Source organism: Sinohyriopsis cumingii, chromosome 7 (assembly GCF_028554795.1).
Source record: "Sinohyriopsis cumingii isolate HCF-2022 chromosome 7, ASM2855479v2, whole genome shotgun sequence".
Taxonomy (NCBI): domain Eukaryota; kingdom Metazoa; phylum Mollusca; class Bivalvia; order Unionida; family Unionidae; genus Sinohyriopsis; species Sinohyriopsis cumingii.
In genome coordinates, this window is record NC_142967.1 from 121,004,718 (window position 1) to 121,026,839 (window position 22,122).

General features: G+C 33.7%; 1 protein-coding gene across 1 annotated transcript in view; it reads left to right on the forward strand.

Annotated features, from left to right (window-relative positions):
- The window catches only part of LOC149796043 (uncharacterized), a 66,357-nt gene that overhangs the window by 38,847 nt on the left and 5,388 nt on the right, over positions 1-22,122 (forward strand). Inside the window, exons 13-17 of the mRNA XM_089965960.1 lie at positions 4,813-4,914; positions 9,484-9,662; positions 15,717-15,834; positions 20,698-20,852; positions 21,285-21,441. Coding sequence (XP_089822086.1) covers positions 4,813-4,914; positions 9,484-9,662; positions 15,717-15,834; positions 20,698-20,852; positions 21,285-21,441 — 711 coding nt within the window. The remainder of the gene's footprint in view (positions 1-4,812; positions 4,915-9,483; positions 9,663-15,716; positions 15,835-20,697; positions 20,853-21,284; positions 21,442-22,122) is intronic.

Below are 22,122 nucleotides of genomic sequence, written 5' to 3' on the forward strand. Positions count from 1 at the left end.
CTACAGTATGAGCTGCACAGTGCTGTATTGCTACATTGAGTTACACTGCTGTATTGCTACATTATGAGCTGCACAGTGCTGTATTGCTACATTGAGTTACACTGCTGTATTGCTACATTGTGAGTTACACTGCTGTATTGCTACATTATGAGCTGCACAGTGCTGTATTGCTACATTGCGAGTTACACTGCTGTATTGCTACATTATGAGCTACACAGTGCTGTATTGCTACGTTATGAGCTATACTGCTGTATTGCTACATTATGAGCTACACTGCTGTATTGCTATATTGTGAGCTATACTTTTGAAGAAATTAATTTCACTCAAAATTAAAAGTAAAATATGCTTGACCAAATCAGTTATTCAGAACAGTACTAATAGAAATGCTATTATAAAGATGACAATTTTATCAAGTCAAAACCTGAAGACAAGAAATGCTGCTACAGTGATGACAATTTTATCAAGTCAGAATCTCTCTGGACTGATGATGATATATTTCAGAAGTAATTTGGGAGAAGTTTTACAAATTCATTGTTTCTTAAAGATGCAGAAAAACTGATCACTGATCAATATTATGTTCAGTCAGGTACCATATTTGACACATTCATTTGCATATGGCAACAACCAAGATTTGTTGCCATATTATGCATGGAAAAGTAAGGGTTGATGGTCTTTACATAACTGCTCCGATGGCCTAGTGGTTAGAGCATATGCCTCGGAAGCAGGAGGTCGTTGGGTTCAAATCCTGGCCAAGTCATACCAAAGACTTAAAAATGGTACTAACAGCTGCCTTGCTAGGTTAGCTCAGCATTACGATGTTAGTGTTAGGGCTGGTTGGCCTGGTGTCAGGATAATGTGACTGGGTGGGACATCATGCTGCATGTCTGTGGCATGATGCCCTGGTGCTAGACATCACTATAAACTGCCAACTGCAGACATCGTAGCAATATGACTGAAAAATAGTTAAAGCTACGTTAAAAATCCTAATCACACACACACTATAAATTGACACACTGCAGACATCATAGCGATATGACTGAAAAATTGTTAAAGCTACATTAAAAATCCAAATCACACACACACAATCTTCACATGAATCGCAAGTTGAAAGGATAATATTGCCCCTGACCTGCTAGCACATTATCCAACATCAACTTTTGGTTTATGGTGATAATCATTGGGAGCTTGTTGTATACGCAGAAGATCTGAATGATTTAATATTGAATTTATGAAACTGGTTGAATAATGTCCAGCATTTGCAACCCTTGGCAAGCAAAAGATGGACATTATTTAATGAGTTTCATGAATTTAATATTAAATCATTACCCATTTGAGATTCTGTTTATCACATAGTTTATTTTAATGCCAATAGTTTAGAGTGAAAGAAGAAGGAATAATTTCTTTCATTTAGACTAAAATATTGCACCTTTAATTTGTTGTGCATAAAAAGTAGTCCCAGATGCTGTTCTACGGCCATTAACATGTAAAAGTTTATTTTATTTTACAAATTATAAATCAAAGAGCAAGTGTCTTTCTGAATAAATAGAACATTTTACACAGACAGAATCAAATTTCAACACAAAATGTCAAGTGTGTTAATGTCACATTGTTTGATACAGTACCTGTCACATTGTTTGATACAGTACCATTTAGGGTAGATAATCCATGTTTATACTAAAGTGTGTAATGTCACATTGTTTGATACAGTACCATTTAGGGTAGATGATTCATGTTTATACTAAAGTGTGTAACATCACATTGTTTGATACAGTACCATTTAGGGTAGATGATTCATGTTTATACTAAAGTGTGTAACATCACATTGTTTGATACAGTACCATTTAGGGTAGATGATTCATGTTTATACTAAAGTGTGTAACATCACATTGTTTGATACAGTACCATTTAGGGTAGATGATTCATGTTTATACTAAAGTGTGTAACATCACATTGTTTGATACAGTACCATTTAGGGTAGATGATTCATGTTTATACTAAAGTGTGTAACATCACATTGTTTGATACAGTACCATTTAGGGTAGGTGATTCATGTTTATACTAAAGTGTGTAACATCACATTGTTTGATACAGTACCATTTAGGGTAGATGATCCATGTTTATACTAAAGTGTGTAATGTTACATTGTTTGATACAGTACCATTTAGGGTAGATGATTCATGTTTATACTAAAGTGTGTAATGTTACATTGTTTGATACAGTACCATTTAGGGTAGATGATCCATGTTTATACTGAAGTGTGTAAGTTTCACTACTAAACACTCCTTTATGGTCTATTCATTTGAAAGATGATTACCGGATGCAGAAATTCCAGATTTACTGTAACATATATGTGACCAGATATTTATGGAATACTTGACTACAAAAGATAAAAACAAATTTTATTTTTAGTCAGAATTGCATCATATAAGAAACATTAGCTCATTTGAGATATTTTACTGGGTTAAAAGTTGTAGTTGGATAAAATTCTGTCATTTGGGAGACTGGTTTATGTCCACATTCTTCTGTTAACAACAGTGAGTTTATTTACTTTAATAAGTTAACATTTAAACCACATTTGTATATAGGATTGATACTGCCAACCCCTCTCCCCACATGCTATCAAGTGAACAATGCCCTTAGTTTTATTTCTTATTGTTGGTTTTATCTTAGGGTTGTATGCCATTTTCCAGAGCATGATGTGCTATACATGAATTTTATTGGCTGGTTTGGACCAATCATAATTGCATAAAGTAATATTTTAACATTTCATATAAAAAATATGAAACTACAGATGATATATTTAAAATATACCAACCATGTGATAAGAACAAGTGCATTACATATTCTTGTTATGCTGATATCAAGACCCCTGTAATCACAAACTACCTGTGTACAAAATATTTTGAATTTGTGCTCAAATTTTCAAAATTTTGACCTTCTGTAAGTTTATTCCAACAAAGATTCAGAAAAATGTTGAGATTAACTAGTTGATTGTTTCTTTTCAGCCAAATTTTCACAAGTGTGATTTTTAACATCGGAGTTTTAAGTCAGAGTTCAGATTTTATGCCCTGAGAGTTTCATCAGCAAGGGTCAAGTCCTTGTATAATCCTCAAAATGTTTTTTTTATGAGACTCAAGCTCAAAACCTCCAAATTAGATATATGTTACAGAAATGAAGTAGTCTTGTACAAGTAAACAGTTTTTATAATTTGGAAAGTCTGTGACCTAAGCTTTAGCTTCACTCTCAGACTCCCAACCTAAATTTGATTTTTGAATTGAAAAAATTTAAACAAAGGGGGCAAATGTGACATCAGATAAACAGACAGATGGATAATTACAGAAATGTAGAGTCATCTTTATGTGATTATCACTTGTCCAGACAGATGGTCAATTGCAGAGATGTAGAGTCATCTTTATGTGATTATCACTTGTCAAGACAGATGGTCAATTACAGAGATGTAGAGTCATCTTTATGTGATTATCACTAGTCTGGACAGATGGTCAATTACAGAAATGTAGAGTCATCTTCATGTGATTATCACTTGTCCAGACAGATGGACAATTACAGAGATGTAGAGTCATCTTCATTTGATTATCACTTGTTGAGACAGATGGACAATTACAGAGATGTAGAGTCATCTTCATGTGATTATCACTCATCCAGACAGATGGACAATGTCAGAAATGTAGAGTCATCTTTATGTGATTATCACTTGTCCAGACAGATGGTCAGTTACAGAGATGTAGAGTCATCTTCATGTGATTATCACTTGTTGAGACAGATGGACAATTACAGAGATGTAGAGTCATCTTTATGTGATTATCACTCGTCCAGACAGATGGTCAATTACAGCGATGTAGAGTCATCTTTATGTGATTATCACTTGTCCAGACAGATGGTCAATTACAGAGATGTAGAGTCATCTTTATGTGGTTATCACTAGTCTGGAGAGATGGTCAGTTACAGAGATGTAGTGTCATCTTCATGTGATTATCACTTGTCTAGACAAATGGACAATTACAGAGATGTAGAGTCATCTTCATGTGATTATCACTTGTCCAGACAGATGGACAATTACAGATATGTAGAGTCATCTTCATGTGATTATCACTCATCCAGACAGATGGACAATGACAGAAATGTAGTCATCTTTATATGATTATCACATGTCCAGACAGATGGACAATTACAGAGATGTAGAGTCATTTTCATGTGATTATCACTTGTCCAAACAGATGGATAATTACAGAGATGTAGAGTTGTCTTCATGTGATTATAACTTGTCCAGACAGATGGTCAGTTACAGAGATGTAGAGTCATCTTTATGTGATTATCACTTATCAAAACAGATGGACAATCACAGAGATGTAGTCATTTTTATGTGATTATCACTTGTCCAAACAGATGGACAATTACAGAGATGTAGAGTCATCTTTATGTGATTATCACTTGTCCAGACAGATGGACAGTGACAGATATAGAGTCATCATTATGTGATTATCACTTGTCCAGACAGATGGACAATTACAGAGATGTAGAGTCATCTTTATGTGATTATCTCTTGTCCAGATGGGTGATTATCTGCCTCTGTATCAGAATAATTTGTCTGTTTTCAAAGGTCAAATGATTTGGTTTGTTTGTTATATTTGCATGAAATGCCAGCACATATTTGGTTAGTTGTATTGGAGTTTTTAAAAAGACATTTCATGACAATAGTGTTTGGTCATTTGAGTATTAATCTGACAATTGAGCCAAATAATTATGAAACAGAATGGAAAATCTTGATGGAATCTGTATTAATCTGTTCTACAGGCCCAGCTACAAGCAGAGGAAGCAGAACGTAAGAGACAGATGGAGGAAGAAAAGAGAGCCAGAGCTGAGGCATATAGGGAGAAAAAGAGACTTGAGCAACAGGTAAATTTGAACAATTGGTTGAGTGGTATTTTAACAGCACAGAAATATAGGTAAGATTATCATTTACAGAGGCAATGGATCAGATAGAAACTGCCAAAAATTCTAATGTACCTGACAATCTTCACATGTTTAAGTGACACACTTCCAGCTGCTTTGTCTTTAGGCTCTTTCCTCTAACAGTCATTTAGAAACAATGTATTTACAATGTTGCATTTATTTGGTTGATTTGCAGTGGATTTATTTGCATGATAAACCACATTCAGCTTGTGACAGTGATGGATTTATTTGGTTGATTGGCATGATAAATAAACCATGTTTTGCCTTTGTCAACAGTGGATTTGTTTTCATTGATTTGCAAGATTAACCACATTTAACTTGAGACAATGGTGAATTTACTTGTTTGATTTGCAAGATTGACCACATTTAACTTGAGACAATGGTGAATTTACTTGTTTGATTTGCATGATTAACCACATTTAACTTGAGACAATGGTGAATTTACTTGTTTGATTTGCATGATTAACCACATTTAACTTGAGACAATGGTAAAACAGTATGCCTGGAGCCTTTGTAACTCAGGCAGCAGATACTTAGACCAGCTTGTTGCTGGTGAGAAAAATGTTCCATTCCACAAACACATTGAAAGCATTTGGTATTCCCCTCATTAGCTTCATATCAAATTGGTCTATGTAATAATTACCATATATTTGTAAGTAGTAGTAGTCCATTCAAAACATTAGAGAGATATGTACTTAACTGAACTTTTAAACATGCATTAGGTCTAGGTTTACTCATTAAGTTTTTATGTTTAAGAAGAAACTGACAAATCAGCACATAACAGAGTTTAGCACCAGCAGGATGAGAGCCTATTGCTTTGCATCATGACATGTCCTGGCAGACAGTCCATCGCTTTGCATTGGGACATGTCCTCGAAGACAATCTATTGTCTTGCGTCAGGACATGTCCTGGCAGACAGTCCATCACTTTGCATTAGATCATTTTCTTGCTGACAATCCATTGCTTTGCATAAGGACATGTCCTAGCAGATAGTCCATTGCTTTGCATAAGGACATGTCCTAGCAGACAGTCCATTGCTTTGCATAAGGACATGTCCTGGAGACAGTCCATTGCTTTGCATTAGTAAATGTTCTGGCAAACAGTTCACTGTTTTGCATTAGGACATGTCCTGACAGACAATCCACTGTTTTGCATTAGGACATGTCCTGGAAGACAGTCCTATGCTTTGCATTAGAACGTGTTCTGGCGAACAGTTCATTTGCTTTGCATTGGGACATGTCTTGGCAGACAATCCACTGTTTTGCATTAGGACATGTCCTGGAAGACAGTCCTATGCTTTGCATTAGAACGTGTTCTGGCGAACAGTTCATTTGCTTTGCATTGGGACATGTCTTGGCAGACAATCTACTGTTTTGCATTAGGACATGCCCTGTCAGACAAATCCATTTCCTTGCATTAGTACATGTCATGGCAGACACTCCATTGTCTTGCATTAGGAGATGTCCTGGCAGACGTTCCATTGTCATGCATTATGACATTAGGATATGTCTTGGCAGACAATACATTGCCTTGCATTAGGATATGGCCTGGCAGACACTCCATTGTCATGCATTATGACATTAGGACGTGTCCTGGCAGACAATCCATTGCCTTGCATTAGGACATGTCCTGGCAGTCATGTTGTATATTAATAGTTTGATGCAATCCCTATGTAATGATGCATGATAGGAAAGCTCAAGACCGCTGTTCATGAAACAATGTGAGTTTTCTTTTTACATTTGAGTTTCATTTACTTTTTTTTATTGTTGGTCTGAGATGATGCTGTTTTATTAGAAAGTATTAATATAAATCAAAATGAAATCATTCTGCTGTAACCTTGTTAGAATAAAAAAATTTCTGTCAGTAGAAATTGTGAATTTTTTTCTCCAATTGCTTTTTTTCAACTTGAAAAATAGATATCTTTATTTTCTTCACCACCCCATATCTCTTTCCAGCCCCATTAAAGTTAAAAGTCCTCGAGGGAGTAGTCCAAGTCATTTTTCTGGACCTGTTTTGGGGCTGAATTTAAAACTGAAAAAGACCTATACTGATTTTGGGAGAGAAATTATTTAACAAGTGTAGCAAGGGATATAATGAGTTCCGCTAAACAAGGTTAATCATTCAGAGTCAGAGCTAGAATCTAATATTTAGGCAAAATGGCTTTTCTTTCCAGCCATACAGCTAAGTCTGCAAACTGTATAGCTAGTTCAAAACAATGTGTTCATTTACATGTTTTTGAATATTTTCACATCAGCGTTATGTAGCAATATTAAAATGCTTCACCACAATTTTTACAGAGCGTAAAGCAGCAGCCTTTCTAATAGGTTACATTTGTAAATTAGCAACAGTTTTTACAGTAGACGTCCTTTGATTCTACTCAATTACTGGACAAAATATCGGATACAAAATTATTAATTTTATTAGTACTGGACCAGGGTACATGCAGTGAGTCACTGATTGAACTATACAAATTTAATTTTTCACTCATGGGCAAAATTCTTGGCATGAATTCCATTGTTAGCAATGTAATTTTGGACAGTACGGGCATGTCAGGTATATAAGATAATGCCTTAACAAGTTGGTAATTATCCAAGATTATTTTGTATTTTGGACTGAAATGATAATGTATAGGGACCATGGTTGTAAATGGCTATATGATAACCCTGCCAGTATAACTCTAACAAAATAGTAACAACTGGGTTTAAAAATTTCCTCACCTAGTTTTAAAGTGATTATGAAAATTTCTATCAGTTGCATGAATTGTTTTAGCACTCAGCTGACCAAGAAGATACACTTAGTGCTATTGAATGCTTGTTCTCAGTCAGATGAATGTTCAATGAAGAATACTGCCAACTTTTTGTCGACAAAAACATATTCTTTGAAACAACACTTTATCTTTATATGTTTTATCAAAGCCATTCAATTGTTTCTTTCTTAATCTTTGATATTGATAATCCGACTATTTTTAATTTGTAGTCACAGGAAATTAGTGAAAGAAGATGCATAGAAACGAGTTCAGGAAAACAGTTTTTTCATGCATTCAGTAATTAGTTTGTTAAGCGTAGTCACTGGATAGGCAGCTTGTATAGCATATGCATTTGTAATAACAATTTCAAGAGTGCATTAGATTTTCAAATTAGTAGTAAAAAAAAACAGGAGGAAAATCTTATTCATGAAAATAAATTAAATCAGAATTACTGAAAGCCATGTACTGAATCAGTGGTAAGTAAGTGAATAATAAGCATCCTTCAGCAAATTCAGAAAAACAAAACTTGTTATACTTGCTCAACTAGGCAAGCAGCATTTTAGAGATTTTTCATTATCATAAGTAATCAGCCATGTCATTGCCAAAATCGTGTATGCATTCAGGTACATTTCTCGATATCAAATGTAGCAAAGACTTATAATCAGGTCATGCCATTACCATGCTGTGTTTTGATTATTTTGATATAGGCCTTGCCTCTAAGCTGACCGATCTGGATTTGAAAAAAATTATGTCAAAAGTTTAGGGACAAGCAGCTGTAATTGGAGGATGTGAATAAAGTTTTCAAGACCTTTTGATTCAATTTTTGTTGAAATTTTTTCTTTAATGTTATTATATTCAAATTTACATGAAACTGAAAACAATGAAGTATGTTAAGTATTCATTAAGAAGACACACAAAGACAATTCAAATCATTATATCTGCATTTATGGAGAAATCCACAAATTTGCCACTTCTGCTTGGCATTTCCATAGTTTAAATAACTTTTAAATTAGGTGGAAAATTGTAATAATGATATACCTTGCCTGGTAATGATTTACTGTATAACAAATGTGACTAGGTGTTTCAGTATAAATTGCTGACTACGGTCTTTTATTATTATATAAATTGCTGACTATGAGCTTTTACTATTATATAAAGTGCTGACTGATCTTTTACTATTATATAAATTGCTGACTATAATTTGTAACTAATATATAAATTGCTGACTATGATTTTTAACTAATATATGAATTGCTGACTGATTTTTAACTAATATATAAATTGCTGACTCTGAACTTTGCTATTATATAAATTGCTATGAGCTTTTTCTGTTATTTAAATTACTGACTTTGATCTTTTACTATTATATAAATTGCTGACTATGAGCATTTACTATTATATAAATTGCTGTCTGATCTTTTACCATTATATAAATTGCTGACTATGAGCTTTTACCATTATATAAATTACTGACAATGATATGTTACTAATTTATAAATTGCTGGCTATGAGTTTTTTCCATTACATAAATTGCTGACTGTGATGTTTTACTGTTATATAAATTGCTGACTATGGGCTTTTTCCATTACATAAATTGCTGACTGTGATGTTTTACTGTTATATAAATTGCTGACTGTGGGCTTTTTTCCATTATATAATTTGCAGACTGTGATTTTTTACTATTATATAAATTGCTGACTATGAGCTTTTTCCATTATATAAATTTCTGACTATGATGTTTTACTATTACAATCAATCAACATTAGAGAGAACTTGAGAGACAAGAGAGAGAAGAGAAGATGAAGAAGCTGAATGTTTTAGCTGATGAACATTACCAGAAATCCATCTTGAAATTCCGTGGCTTTCTGCCATTTAAGAGATTGGTGCAGATTAGAAAACAGCAGGAGCAACTATCTACCACTCACTTCCAGAATACTCTTCAAAGGCATGTATTTGGTCAAGTATATATGGAAAAGTGTACTTGTGTGTCTGTCCATTTAGCTGCTTATGTAACCTTTACAACTGGGAATATGAAAGGTGTGTCTGAGATTTCAAATCTTGTAGTTCATTAAAATAGCTATTACTGGTAGCATGTATACTCACAAGGTGAATCCAACTGCAAAAAAGACTGCATAGACCCAGATCTGGGTCATTGCAGCTTGTTAGAAGTAATCAGTTAAATAAATAATATACACCCAGAGCTGCTGTCACGTTATGTGTCCCAGCAATCGGGATCTTAAAGCTTTAAAGAAGTAACCTGTTGAACGAACAAGATAGACCCAGATGTGCTGTTGCATTATGTGTCCCAGCAGATCTGGGTCTGTGCAGCAAGTTAGAAGTAACCAGTTAATTAAATAACATAGGCCCTGATTTGCTGTCACGTTATGTGTTCCAGGAGGTCCGGGTCTATGCAGCTTGTTAGAAGTAACATGGTGAACAAATAATATAGACTCAGTTCTGCTGTTGCATTACGTGTGCCAGGAGATCTGGGTCCATGCATCTTGTTAGAGGTAACAAGTTGAACAAATATTATACATCCAGAACTGTTGTGGCATTATTTGTGCCAGCAGATCTGGTTCTTTAGAGCTTGTTAGAAGTAACCAGTTGAACATTAATGTTGACCCTGATCTGCTGGTGCTTTGTATGACTTGCAGTTGGACTCAGCCTATAGGTGAGCATATACAATACTGACACAGCTGCTTTGTTAAGTCAAATGAACTCTCAATTTGTCTCCAGATGAACGAAATTGGTTCTTCAGAATACACTGTTCCTCATTTTAGTACATTTGGATAACTGCTTTTAATGTGGAGTTAAGTGTGGATCCCATTTTAGTACATTTGGATAACTGCTTTTAAGTGTGCATCCCTTTTTAGCTTATTTGGATAGCTGCTTTTAATGTGGAGGTAAGTGTGGATCCCACTTTAGTACATTTGGATAACTGCTTTTAATGTGGAGGTAAGTGTGGATCCCACTTTAGTACATTTGGATAACTGCTTTTAATGTGGAGGTAAGTGTGGATCCCACTTTTTTCTTATAGAAAAGGCCAAAACTAAGCTCCATTTCAGGCAACTGCAGCTTCCTCCAGGTCTTGGGGGATAAAGTTTTTAAAGCCACACTGTGTGATGTAAATAAGCAGATAAAACTAGATCACATGCTGGATCCAGCCCACAGACCATCAGTTGCACATGCCAACTCTATTTGCTCAATATTAAAAGATCCTGATTGAAATTCAAAGCGACAAAAGTCAGTCAACTGTCCCATTGATTTGTGTGAGTATTTTCATGAAAAGTTAATTCACTGCTTTCTCATTGGCTAAACTGGCTTTATTGGGATGACTGTCAAGAAGTTAATGGAACTTTTGTCACAAGATAATTTATAGATTGGTGGTCTCCTGCCAGTGACAGTGTAAGAAAGGCATCACATTAACACCTGAGTATTGATCAGTTTTATTAAAATTGCTCGTTGTTTACATCTCAGTTTGTGCCTTTGATAATCTATGGATTGTTCTTTAATCTTTGCAGTAATACATTTGAAAAATCTGATTCAGGTTCTAATGAAACATCATTATTCTTGACTTTACTTTTTTCTTTTATCTCCTTTCATTGTTACGTTTTTTTTCTCCAAAGGTAATGTTCATTCTTCATACAAACAGTTTGGAGGTGTTCAGTCATTTATTGTTTTATCCATCAAAAAGTAGACTAGTGTTCAGTCATTTCCATGTTATATCCATCAAAAAGTAGACTAGTGTTCATTCACTTCAGTGTTTTATCCATCAACAAGTAGACTAGTGTTCATTTATTTCCCTGTTTTATTCATCAAAAAGTAGACATGTTCTGTCATTTCCATGTTTTGTCCTTCTAAAAGTAGATTAGTGTTCATTTATTTCCATGTTTTATCCAAAAAAAGTAGACTAGTGTTCATTTATGTCCATGTTCTGTCCATCAAGAAATATACTAGTGTTCATTTATTTCCATGCTTTAGCCATCCAAAAGTAGATTAGTGTTCATTTGTTCCCATGTTTTATCCATCAAAAAACAGACTAGTGTTCAATTATTTCCATTTTTTCATGAAAAATTGACTAGTGACATTTTATATTGCTGTCTTGAGGAATTAACTAGTGTAACCTAGTTGACTTTGTGGTTTATAAGTTATAAGGCTTTGGGTTTTTTGTGTTTGCTTTAAATCTAAACACATGGTTTAACATTTATATCTACTTACAATGAACATACATGGTTTCACATTTATGTTGGCCTACAATGGACACACATGGTTTAACATTTATATCTACTTACAATGAACATACATGGTTTCACATTTATGTTGGCCTACAATGGACACACATGGTTTAACATTTATGTTTTCTTACAATGGGCATGTGTGGTTTAACATTTGTGTTTTCTTACAGACATCTCAAATTTGACTGATGCATGGGTTTGTTACACTGTATGTCAGCTGGATTTATATTAAAGTCTGTCAGAAATTTCTTATCTTTTTAACTTTTTAAGAACTGGCGTTCATTAATATTAAAATAATTTATGCAAATATTTGTGTTGGACAAAAGAGATTATAACTCTGAATCAAAGAAAGTTGATGGCTTTGACCTCTTCATACACACACTGACACACAAACACCCACACACACACTGACACACACAAACACACATATACACACACACTGTCAGTGTTAACCAAAAGTTGTTTCCATCATCTTACATCTTCACCTATGCTGCAGTCAATGTATATTAACCACAATCCTCATGAATTACAGAGGGAGAGGTTTAGTACAAAACTTAAATCCATCTAAGCCAGCATAATCTACTGTTACAACATCCCACAACACCATTCCCAAATGGTTACCAAATACAGCCTCCATCTTTACACCACACAATACCAGCTCCAAATGTTTACTAAATACAGCCTCCATCTTTACACCACACAATACTAGCTCCAAATGGTTACCAAATACAGCCTCCATCTTTACACCCCACAACACCATCTCCAAATGGTTTGCAAATATAGCCTACATCTTTACACCCACAACACCATATCCAAATGGTTCCTAATACAGCCTCCATCTTTACACAACACAACACCAGCTCCAAATGGTTCCCAAATACAGCCTCCATCTTTACACCCCACAACACCATCTCCAAATGGTTTCCAAATATAGCCTCCATCTTTACACCCACAACACCATATCCAGATGGTTCCCAAATACAGCCTCCATCTTTACGCCCACACCATATCCAAATGGTTCCCAAATACAGCCTCCATATTTACACAACACAACACCAGCTCCAAATGGTTACCAAATACAGTCTTCATCATTTTACTCCCCAACACCATCTCCAAATGGTTATCAAATACTCCCATCTCCAGAAGGTTACCAGTCATAAAGACATCTATGCTTAAATCCTAGCACTATATTAAGACCTCTCCAAAAAGTAGTTTCTTTATCTTTTATGATTCACTTAACACATTGAATACCTTAAAATAATCTTAAATTTGAAAATTCTATATTATCCCATGCATTATAGAAGCATGATTTGGTTATACATGTATAGTCTGTAAAAACCATTCTGTACTTTTGGCTATCCAGTCAGATTGGTTTTAAGCTGTCACCCTTTTCTGAATCGGGGTTCCAATATGGAGACCTTTGGTATTATGTTATGATTCTTAGCTTTTAACCTATGTAATAAAAAAGAGTGAAAAGCAAGTAAAATTTTAAATATAATTTATTTCCCTAAAATGCAAAATTAAAAATTAAAAATAACTTGCAGTAAATGTTCTATCATATGCTGAAGTAACAAAAAGTCCAACTGTGTTCTAGTGGTATTCCAAATGATGTTCACTATTGTACTGATGTACCAATAGTACTGATGAATCACAATGATATAATCCAAAAATGTCATTAAATAAATTCATAGTAATTCTTCCAAAACAGCTATAATTCCAAATAGAGCACTTTGTAATTTCAATGACTGGTTGAAGTAAATAAATGAATCCCTTCAAGCAAATGAAAATAAATGTCTCAAGACTAATATTGGTACAAAGAATACTTAATTCTTATGTAAACTTCTCTATATAGAAAACTAATGCACAATACAAATGAAAGGTGCATATTCATTCTAGAATGATCTGAACTCGTAAACAAGGTCAGGTGCTCTAACCAGTTGGAAATTAGGTCAGCTTGGCCTTTCAAGAACTCGTGTTCTGGAAGTCAGTCATGTGATATTTACTTTTGTAACAGTAGACCTCATTCTCAAAGCAGTGAATGAATCTACAAATTATGATTACAAGAATGACCTCTTAATTAAATAACCCATAAAACTATTATCTTGTAAATAATATGCTTAATATAGATATATGTAACAATTGTCTAAATTGAAATGTTTAGTATATTTGGCAAAATATATGGAATGAAAACTCCACAAGCAGACTTCAATACATTTAGCCTACCATTGGAGAGTGCCATCATTCATGAAGAATAAATCACACAGATGAGGTGGTATTGTGTTACATATAGGACACTCATACCATACTGCCTGAATCGTGAATCTCGACTGGATTGTGCCCCTGCCAGTGTCCGCTTACAGTGTAGCATATTCTTGTCAAATGTTTTGATTTTCAAAGAGTGAGATAGAAATTGTATGATGTAAGCTCACTCAAGCAGCCTTTTGATGAGGTTCTGAGAGACAAAACCATTGTCTTTCTGAAAGATCACATTTGAAAACAAGTAACTGCAACATTTTAAGGACTTTAACCTGTTAACCATTTGTTTATTAAATACTTTTTTTTTACAGGGCTTTATAATCTTTTATATTTTATCTTTTGAATGAAAATATTTGCTTTTGTTTGAAAGAGTTTTGCTATGAAGATGATCACAATTTTAAACCTTTATATTTTCACAGCCTATATTTTTGTCTTTTATCATAAAGGACTATATTTTCATTTATTCAAAAGTGTTTTTCTTTTTAAAGCTTTTAGCAATTATTCCCATAATATATTGTGAACTGTTATTCTAATCAACACTATACAATCAGAATTGTGCTTATGTGCCATTACACATATACACACGAGTACCATGCATATGTGCCATTACACATACACAAACGAGTACCATGCATATGTGCCATTACACATAAACACTTTGGTACCATGCATATGTGCCATTACACATACACACGAGTACCATGCATATGTGCCATTACACATAAACACATGAGTACCATGCATATGTACATTTGCATATACACACACAAGTACCATGCATATGTGCCATTACACATACACGAGTACCATGCATATGTGCCATTACACATGCACACATGAGTACCATGCATATGTGCCATTACACATACATACACATGAGTACCATGCATATGTGCCATTACACATGCACACATGAGTACCATGCATATGTGCCATTACACATACACACACGAGTATCATGCATATGTGCCATTACACATACACACACATGAGTACCATGCATATGTGCCATTACACATACACACACTTCAGTACCGTGATAATGTGTTATTACACATACACACATGAGTACCATGCTAATTCTACTACTTGTGTACTGATACCTTAATTATCACTAACACTATATAGGCTTGTCATGTATGGAGAAATTAGTAAGTCCTTATACATGCTTTGATTAATTCCTCAGTTCCTCAATGCATTGAATATATTGAAATCTTCAACAAGAAGTCAGAAGATACTATCCAAATTTCCTTGTATTTCAAAATCTGCAGATCATCATATCAAGAGATGAATCCATTCTAAAAATGTGTACAGAGCATACATTGTTCATGTTAGTTTTAGGAGACTCACTTTAAGAGATGGCCTATTTTTTCTCAATTTTTTTTATGCACACAGTTTGGAAACAAGTTTTGAACTCTTAAGACCTCTACTTTTTTAAACTAAGCTTCCCTAAGTGGAAATGGAAAACATTATTTAAAATTTATATTTTCCTTATATATTTCATATAGAAAAGTTCTGAAAGCATGGCATACACATGTGAGACAAACTCTGTCTGAGAAAGAAAGTCTGGCAAATGAAATGTACACATTCCTCATCATCAAGAAATGTTTCAACAGCTGGCGAAAGGTAAGTGGCTTAGTGCATTGCTGGGATAGAGAGATGTGATTGACCAACAGGTGTTGTGTTTAGGGCCGATCACTTTCAAATGAACTTGAATATTGTATATGCTAAAATGTTGAGAAAATTGTTTTATTTATCATTGCAGTCATATTTTCATGAAATGTTTTTGTTTAGAATTTCTAGCTGATTTCGAGATGTTTACTGATGTATGAATTAATTAGAAAATCACACAGAATATGACCAGTATGTATATGCTTTCAACAACAAGATAGATATTACAGATTTTTAAGTCTCACATAAATGAATCTCCGTGTCATTATTTGAAAAGATGATGACTATGATTGACTGCAATTCAGAATGTGAATACCTTTTAGTGTATATATAAAAACTGTGGTGCAGAAAATGATGTTTTTCCAAGTACTTGCTTTTTGTGGAGAAGGAACATTGTTATTCATCTTTAACATGAAAATGAGTAATATTTAACAAGTAGTAATTCACAGTCATTGTTAGGCTTTAGTATCAAAATGAGTACTATATAAAAAGTAGCAATTCTATAGTAGAGTGGAATAAAGTACTGTCGTTGGGGAAATTCTTTAGTAGAGTCAGACAGAGTACTGTTGTTGGGGGATTTCTGTAGAAGAGTAGGATCAAGTACTGTTGTTGGGGGAAATTCTATAGTAGAGCGAAATAAAGTATTGTTGGGGAATTTCAATAGTAGAGTAAAATAAAGTACTGTTGTTGGGGAAATTCTATAATAGAGTGGAAAAAGTATTGTTGGGGAATTTCTGTAGTAGAGTAGAATCAAGTACTGTTGATGGGGAAATTCTATAGAAGAGACAGATCAAATACTGTTGTTGGGGGTTTCTGTAGAAGAGTAGAATCAAGTACTGTTGTTGGGGGAAATTCTATAGTAGTGTGGAATAAAGTACTGTTGCTGGAGAAAATTCTATAGTAGAGTGAAATAAAGTACTTTTGCTGGAGAAAATTCTATAGTAGAGTGAAATAAAGTATTGCTGGGGAAGATTCTATAATATAGTGGAATAAAGTACTGTTGTTGGGGGATTTCTATAGAAGAGTAGAATCAAGTACTGTTGTTGGGGGAAATTCTATAATAAGGTGGAATAAAGTACTGTTGTTGGAGGAAATTCTATAGTAGAGTGGAATAAAGTACTTTTGCTGGAGAAAATTCTATAGTAGAGTGAAATAAAGTATTGCTGGGGAAGATTCTATAATATAGTGGAATAAAGTACTGTTGGGGAAATTCTATAGTAGAGTGGAAAAAGTATTGTTGGGGAATTTCTGTAGTAGAGTAGAATCAAGTACTGTTGTTGGGGAAATTCTATAGAAGAGTAGAATCAAGTACTGTTGTTGGGGGAAATTCTATAGTTGAGTAGAATTAAGTACTGTTGTTGGGGAAATTCTATAGTTGAGTCAGATAAAGTACTGTTGTTGGGGGATTTCTATAGAAGAGTAGAATCAAGTACTGTTGTTGAAGAAATTTCTATAGTAGAGGGGAATAAAGTACTGTTGTTGGAGAAATTCTGTAGTAGAGTAGAATCAAGTGCTGTTGTTGGGGGAAATTCTATAGTTGAGTAGAATCAAGTACTGTTGTTGGGGAAATTCTATAGTAGAGTGGAATAAAGTACTGTTGTTGGAGAAATTCTATAGTAGAGTAGAATCAAGTGCTGTTGTTGGGGGAAATTTTATAGTTGAGTAGAATCAAGTACTGTTGTTGGGGAAATTCTATAGTAGAGTGGAAAAAAGTACTTTTGTTGGAGAAATTCTGTAGTAGAGTCAGATAAAGTACTGTTGTTGGGGTATTTCTATAGAAGAGTAGAATCAAGTACTGTTGTTGGAGAAAATTCTATAGGTGGCGCTCACCAGATAATATGTACTTTTGAGAGAGTGACGTATGTAAGGTGAAGTAGTTCGCATTTAAAACATGCACAGTGGAGAGAATGTTTGCATACCTCTATGCTACATTAATGTAATGTGGATGATATTTCTTTTGGATATTGTACTTTTGGAAATTTTACATGATTTAAGCACACTGCTAACTAATATGACTGCTCCCTTGTGTTAAAAAATCAGTCTAAATTAGCCTAAAGTACACTATACATAGCAGCTATTAAAATAGGGAAAATGAATTTTGCCAGACTAGACGATACCAGCTTCTGAAAGTGCAATGAATGAATTACCAAATATATAAAATGTAAAAAAAGTTATCGGCTCTTTTTTATACAATTTACCTCTGAAGTTCAGGAAGTGAAAATGACCAAGTAGAGCTAGCACTTTTTTGAAAGGTGCACATTTGAAGTAAGGCCAAGCTGTATACTCTATAACCCATAGTACACCCATCAATCATACACCAAAATAAAGGGAATTAAAGGTTCTTTGCATTATACCTAAGATATACAAGGTCTTTTTTAAATAGCCAGTATAACCAGTGAGGAAAGCCGGGGACATTCTTTTTCTTTAAAATCCTAACCCTATGCAAAATGCGAAACTGTATAGCGCCACCATAGTAGAGTGGAATAAAGTGCTGTTGTTGGAGAAATTCTATAGTTGAGTCAGATAAAGTATTGTTGTTGGGGAAATTCTATAGTAGAGTGGAAAAAAAATATTGTTGGGGAATTTCTATAGTAGAGTAGAATAAAGTACTGTTGTTGGGGGAAATTTTTAGTAGAGTCAGATAAAGTACTGTTGTTTGGGAATTTCTGTAGAAGAGTAGAATCAAGTACTGTTGTTGGAGAAAATTCTATAGTAGAGTGGAATAAAGTGCTGTTGTTGGAGAAATTCTATAGTTGAGTCAGATAAAGTACTGTTGTTGGGGAAATTCTATAGTAGAGTGGAAAAAAATATTGTTGGGGAATTTCTGTAGTAGAGTAGAATAAAGTACTGTTGTTGTGGAAATTCTATAGTAGAGTGGAATAAAGTACTGTTGTTGGGGGATTTCTATAGTAGAGTAGAATCAAGTACTTTTGTTGGGGAAAATTCTATAGTAGAGTGGAATAAAGTACTGTTGCTGGAGAAAATTCTATAGTAGATTGAAATAAAGTATTGTTGTTGGGGTATGTCTATAGAAGAGTAGAATCAAGTACTGTTGTTGGAGAAGATTTTATAGTAGAGTGCAATAAAGTACTGTTGTTGGGGGAAATTCTATAATAAGGTGAAATAAATTACTGTTGTTGGGGGAAATTGTATAGTAGAGTGGAATTAAATACAGTTGCTGGAGAAATTTCTATAGTAGAGTGAAATAAAGTATTGTTGGGGAAGATTCTATAATATAGTAGAAAAAAGTACTGTTGTTGAGGGAAATTCTATATTAGAGTGGAATAAAGTACTGTTGTTGGGGGAAATTCTATAGTAGAGTGGAATAAAGTACTGTTGCTGGAGAAAATTCTATAGTAGAGTAGAATTAAGTACTGTTGTTGGGGGGGGAATTCTATAATAGAGTGGAATAAAGTACTGTTGTTGGGGGAATTCTATAATAGAGAGGAATAAAGTACTGTTGACCGAAATTCTATAGTAGAGTGGAATAAAGTACTGTTGTTGGGGAAATTCTGTAGTAGAGTAGAATCAAGTACTGTTGTTGGGGGAACTTCTATAATAGAGTGGAATAAAGTACTGTTGTTGGGGGAATTCTATAATAGAGAGGAATAAAGTACTGTTGACCGAAATTCTATAATAGAGTGGAATAAAGTACTGTTGTTGGAGAAAGTTTTATGGTAGAGTGAAATAAAGTACTGTTGAGGAAAATTCTATAGTAGAGTGGTATAAAGTACTGTTGTTCTTGGGGAATTTTATAGTAGAATGGAACATAATGATGTTGTTTATGGAAGGGTGGGGTTGATACTGTAGTATAATTTTGTAAAGTACTTTTGTTGAGGGAAATTCTATAATATAGTTCTCTGAAAGAAAATGTTATTTTGTAGATAATTAGTTTCAGAGGAAAACTGTTGATCATGGAACAATAATGTTAATACTAAAGCAGCAGCAAATTCAGACCCGTAACAGACACTTTTGCAGGCACATTTTATAATTAGGTATATCAAAGTTATTTTGTTGTACAACTTGTTATATTTTCTTCAGGAATGCTTTTATATTAAATTCCACAAATATATTGCCACACATTCATTTTCATGTAAAAAAAAGTGTATGGCAAGAGTAGTTAGAGTTTCAGGAGTTTTCGTTTTGTATAATATGTAACTCTGTTTCAGTATAAATATCACACAGAGATAATATGTAACTCTGTTTCATTATAAATATCACACAGAGATAATATGTAACTCTGTTTCAGTATAAATATCACACAGAGATAATATGTAACTCTGTTTCAGTATAAATATCACACAGAGATAATATGTAACTCTGTTTCAGTATAAGTATCACACAGAGTTTGAGGTTTTGTATATGTAACTCTGTTTCAGTATAAATATCACACAGAGATAATATGTAACTCTGTTTCATTATAAATATCACACAGAGATAATATGTAACTCTGTTTCAGTATAAATATCACACAGAGATAATATGTAACTCTGTTTCAGTATAAGTATCACACAGAGTTTGAGGTTTTGTATAATATGTAACTCTGTTTCAGTATAAATATCACACAGAGATAATATGTAACTCTGTTTCAGTATAAATATCACACAGAGATAATATGTAACTCTGTTTCAGTATAAGTATCACACAGAGATTGAGGTTTTGTATAATATGTAACTTTGTTTCAGTATAAATATCACACAGAGATAATATGTAACTCTGTTTCAGTATAAATATCACACAGAGATAATATGTAACTCTGTTTCAGTATAAATATCACACAGAGATTGAGGTTTTGTATAATATGTAACTCTGTTTCAGTATAAATATCACACAGAGATTGAGATTCAGAAAGCAGATAAACACTATCAACACATCCTCCTTTCTAAAATTCTGCACAGCTGGCATGACTACATGAATGAAGAGAAAGTTGCATCATGGGAGAAGGAGAGAAGAGCTAAAGAGTTTTACCTAAAGTAAGTAATTCGAATTGCAAAGGACATAAGCATTATTGATTCCATTTTATTTTATTTTTTCTTTGCTTTTTTATATCCCCATTGCAGTAGCAGAAATAGTATATTGTTTTGTTGCTATGTGTCTGTAGGTCCATACATCCATCCCAGATCTGTCATGAGAGCATGCAAGATCTAAAAGTACCTTACAAAATGTTTACAACCATTGCATTAGTCTCAAATCACACTTCTGATCTTTTAAATGCATGTTTTCAACTTGACAGTGGCAAGTATATGATATTTTGTTACACCTGACTGAAAACTGGTCTAACTTTAAATATTAAAAAATGTACTGCCTTATTGAGGTCTTGTTAAGGTTGGCAGGTGTGTATATCTGTATATAGATGTCCTCATTATAATATGCTGTGTGTACACTTGTTACATATTTTGTTTCAGCTTGCTGAAGAGGCGTTGTTTCAGAGCATGGGTACAGCTTCCAGAGTCAATAAAGAAAGAACAGGAGAAAGCAAAACGGCTAGCCGAACTTAGAAGCAGAGTTTCATCCATGCTTCCTGATTTTGAACCCTCAAAGAGTTTGCAGCAGAGTTCAGAAGTGATTTGATAATAAGCCTATTTTAACAAATTTGTTACAGTTTACACATTATGTATCAAATGTTGGATTAGCTTGGTGTAAATTGAAAAAAAGGCATTGATATGCTCAAAAATAAAAATTGGATTGAAGTTTTGTAATTTGATAACAAACAACAGACAATGTAAATGGGAACTAATTTCTTTGGGTCATAATGCTTACCTTAACACCTGCTAAACAAAATTTTCATGGTGATTTAATTTCCTGGATTTTCATTACCCACATAACAATGTATGTTAAATCTTCCACATATATTTCTAATTTTACAAAAATCACTGTGCAGATAAATTTATTCATTAGCTAGCCTGTTAACTATTTATCTTTTTTGTTTGATAGAAACTGTTTACAAATATGTATGTATCAGAGAATACCATTGTTTGTTACAAATATGTATGTATCAGAGAATACCATTCTTTGTTACAAATATATATGTATCAGAGAATACCATTCTTTGTTACAAATATGTGTGTATCAGAGGACACCATTCTTTGTTACAAATATTTATGTATCAGAGAATACCATTCTTTGTTACAAATATGTATGTATCAGAGAATACCATTGTTTGTCCGGCATATCTAATTGTCAAGCTGCAATGATTGTTTTGTTTTTATTTAAGGAAAAAAGCGATTTTTGATGTTTTATGAT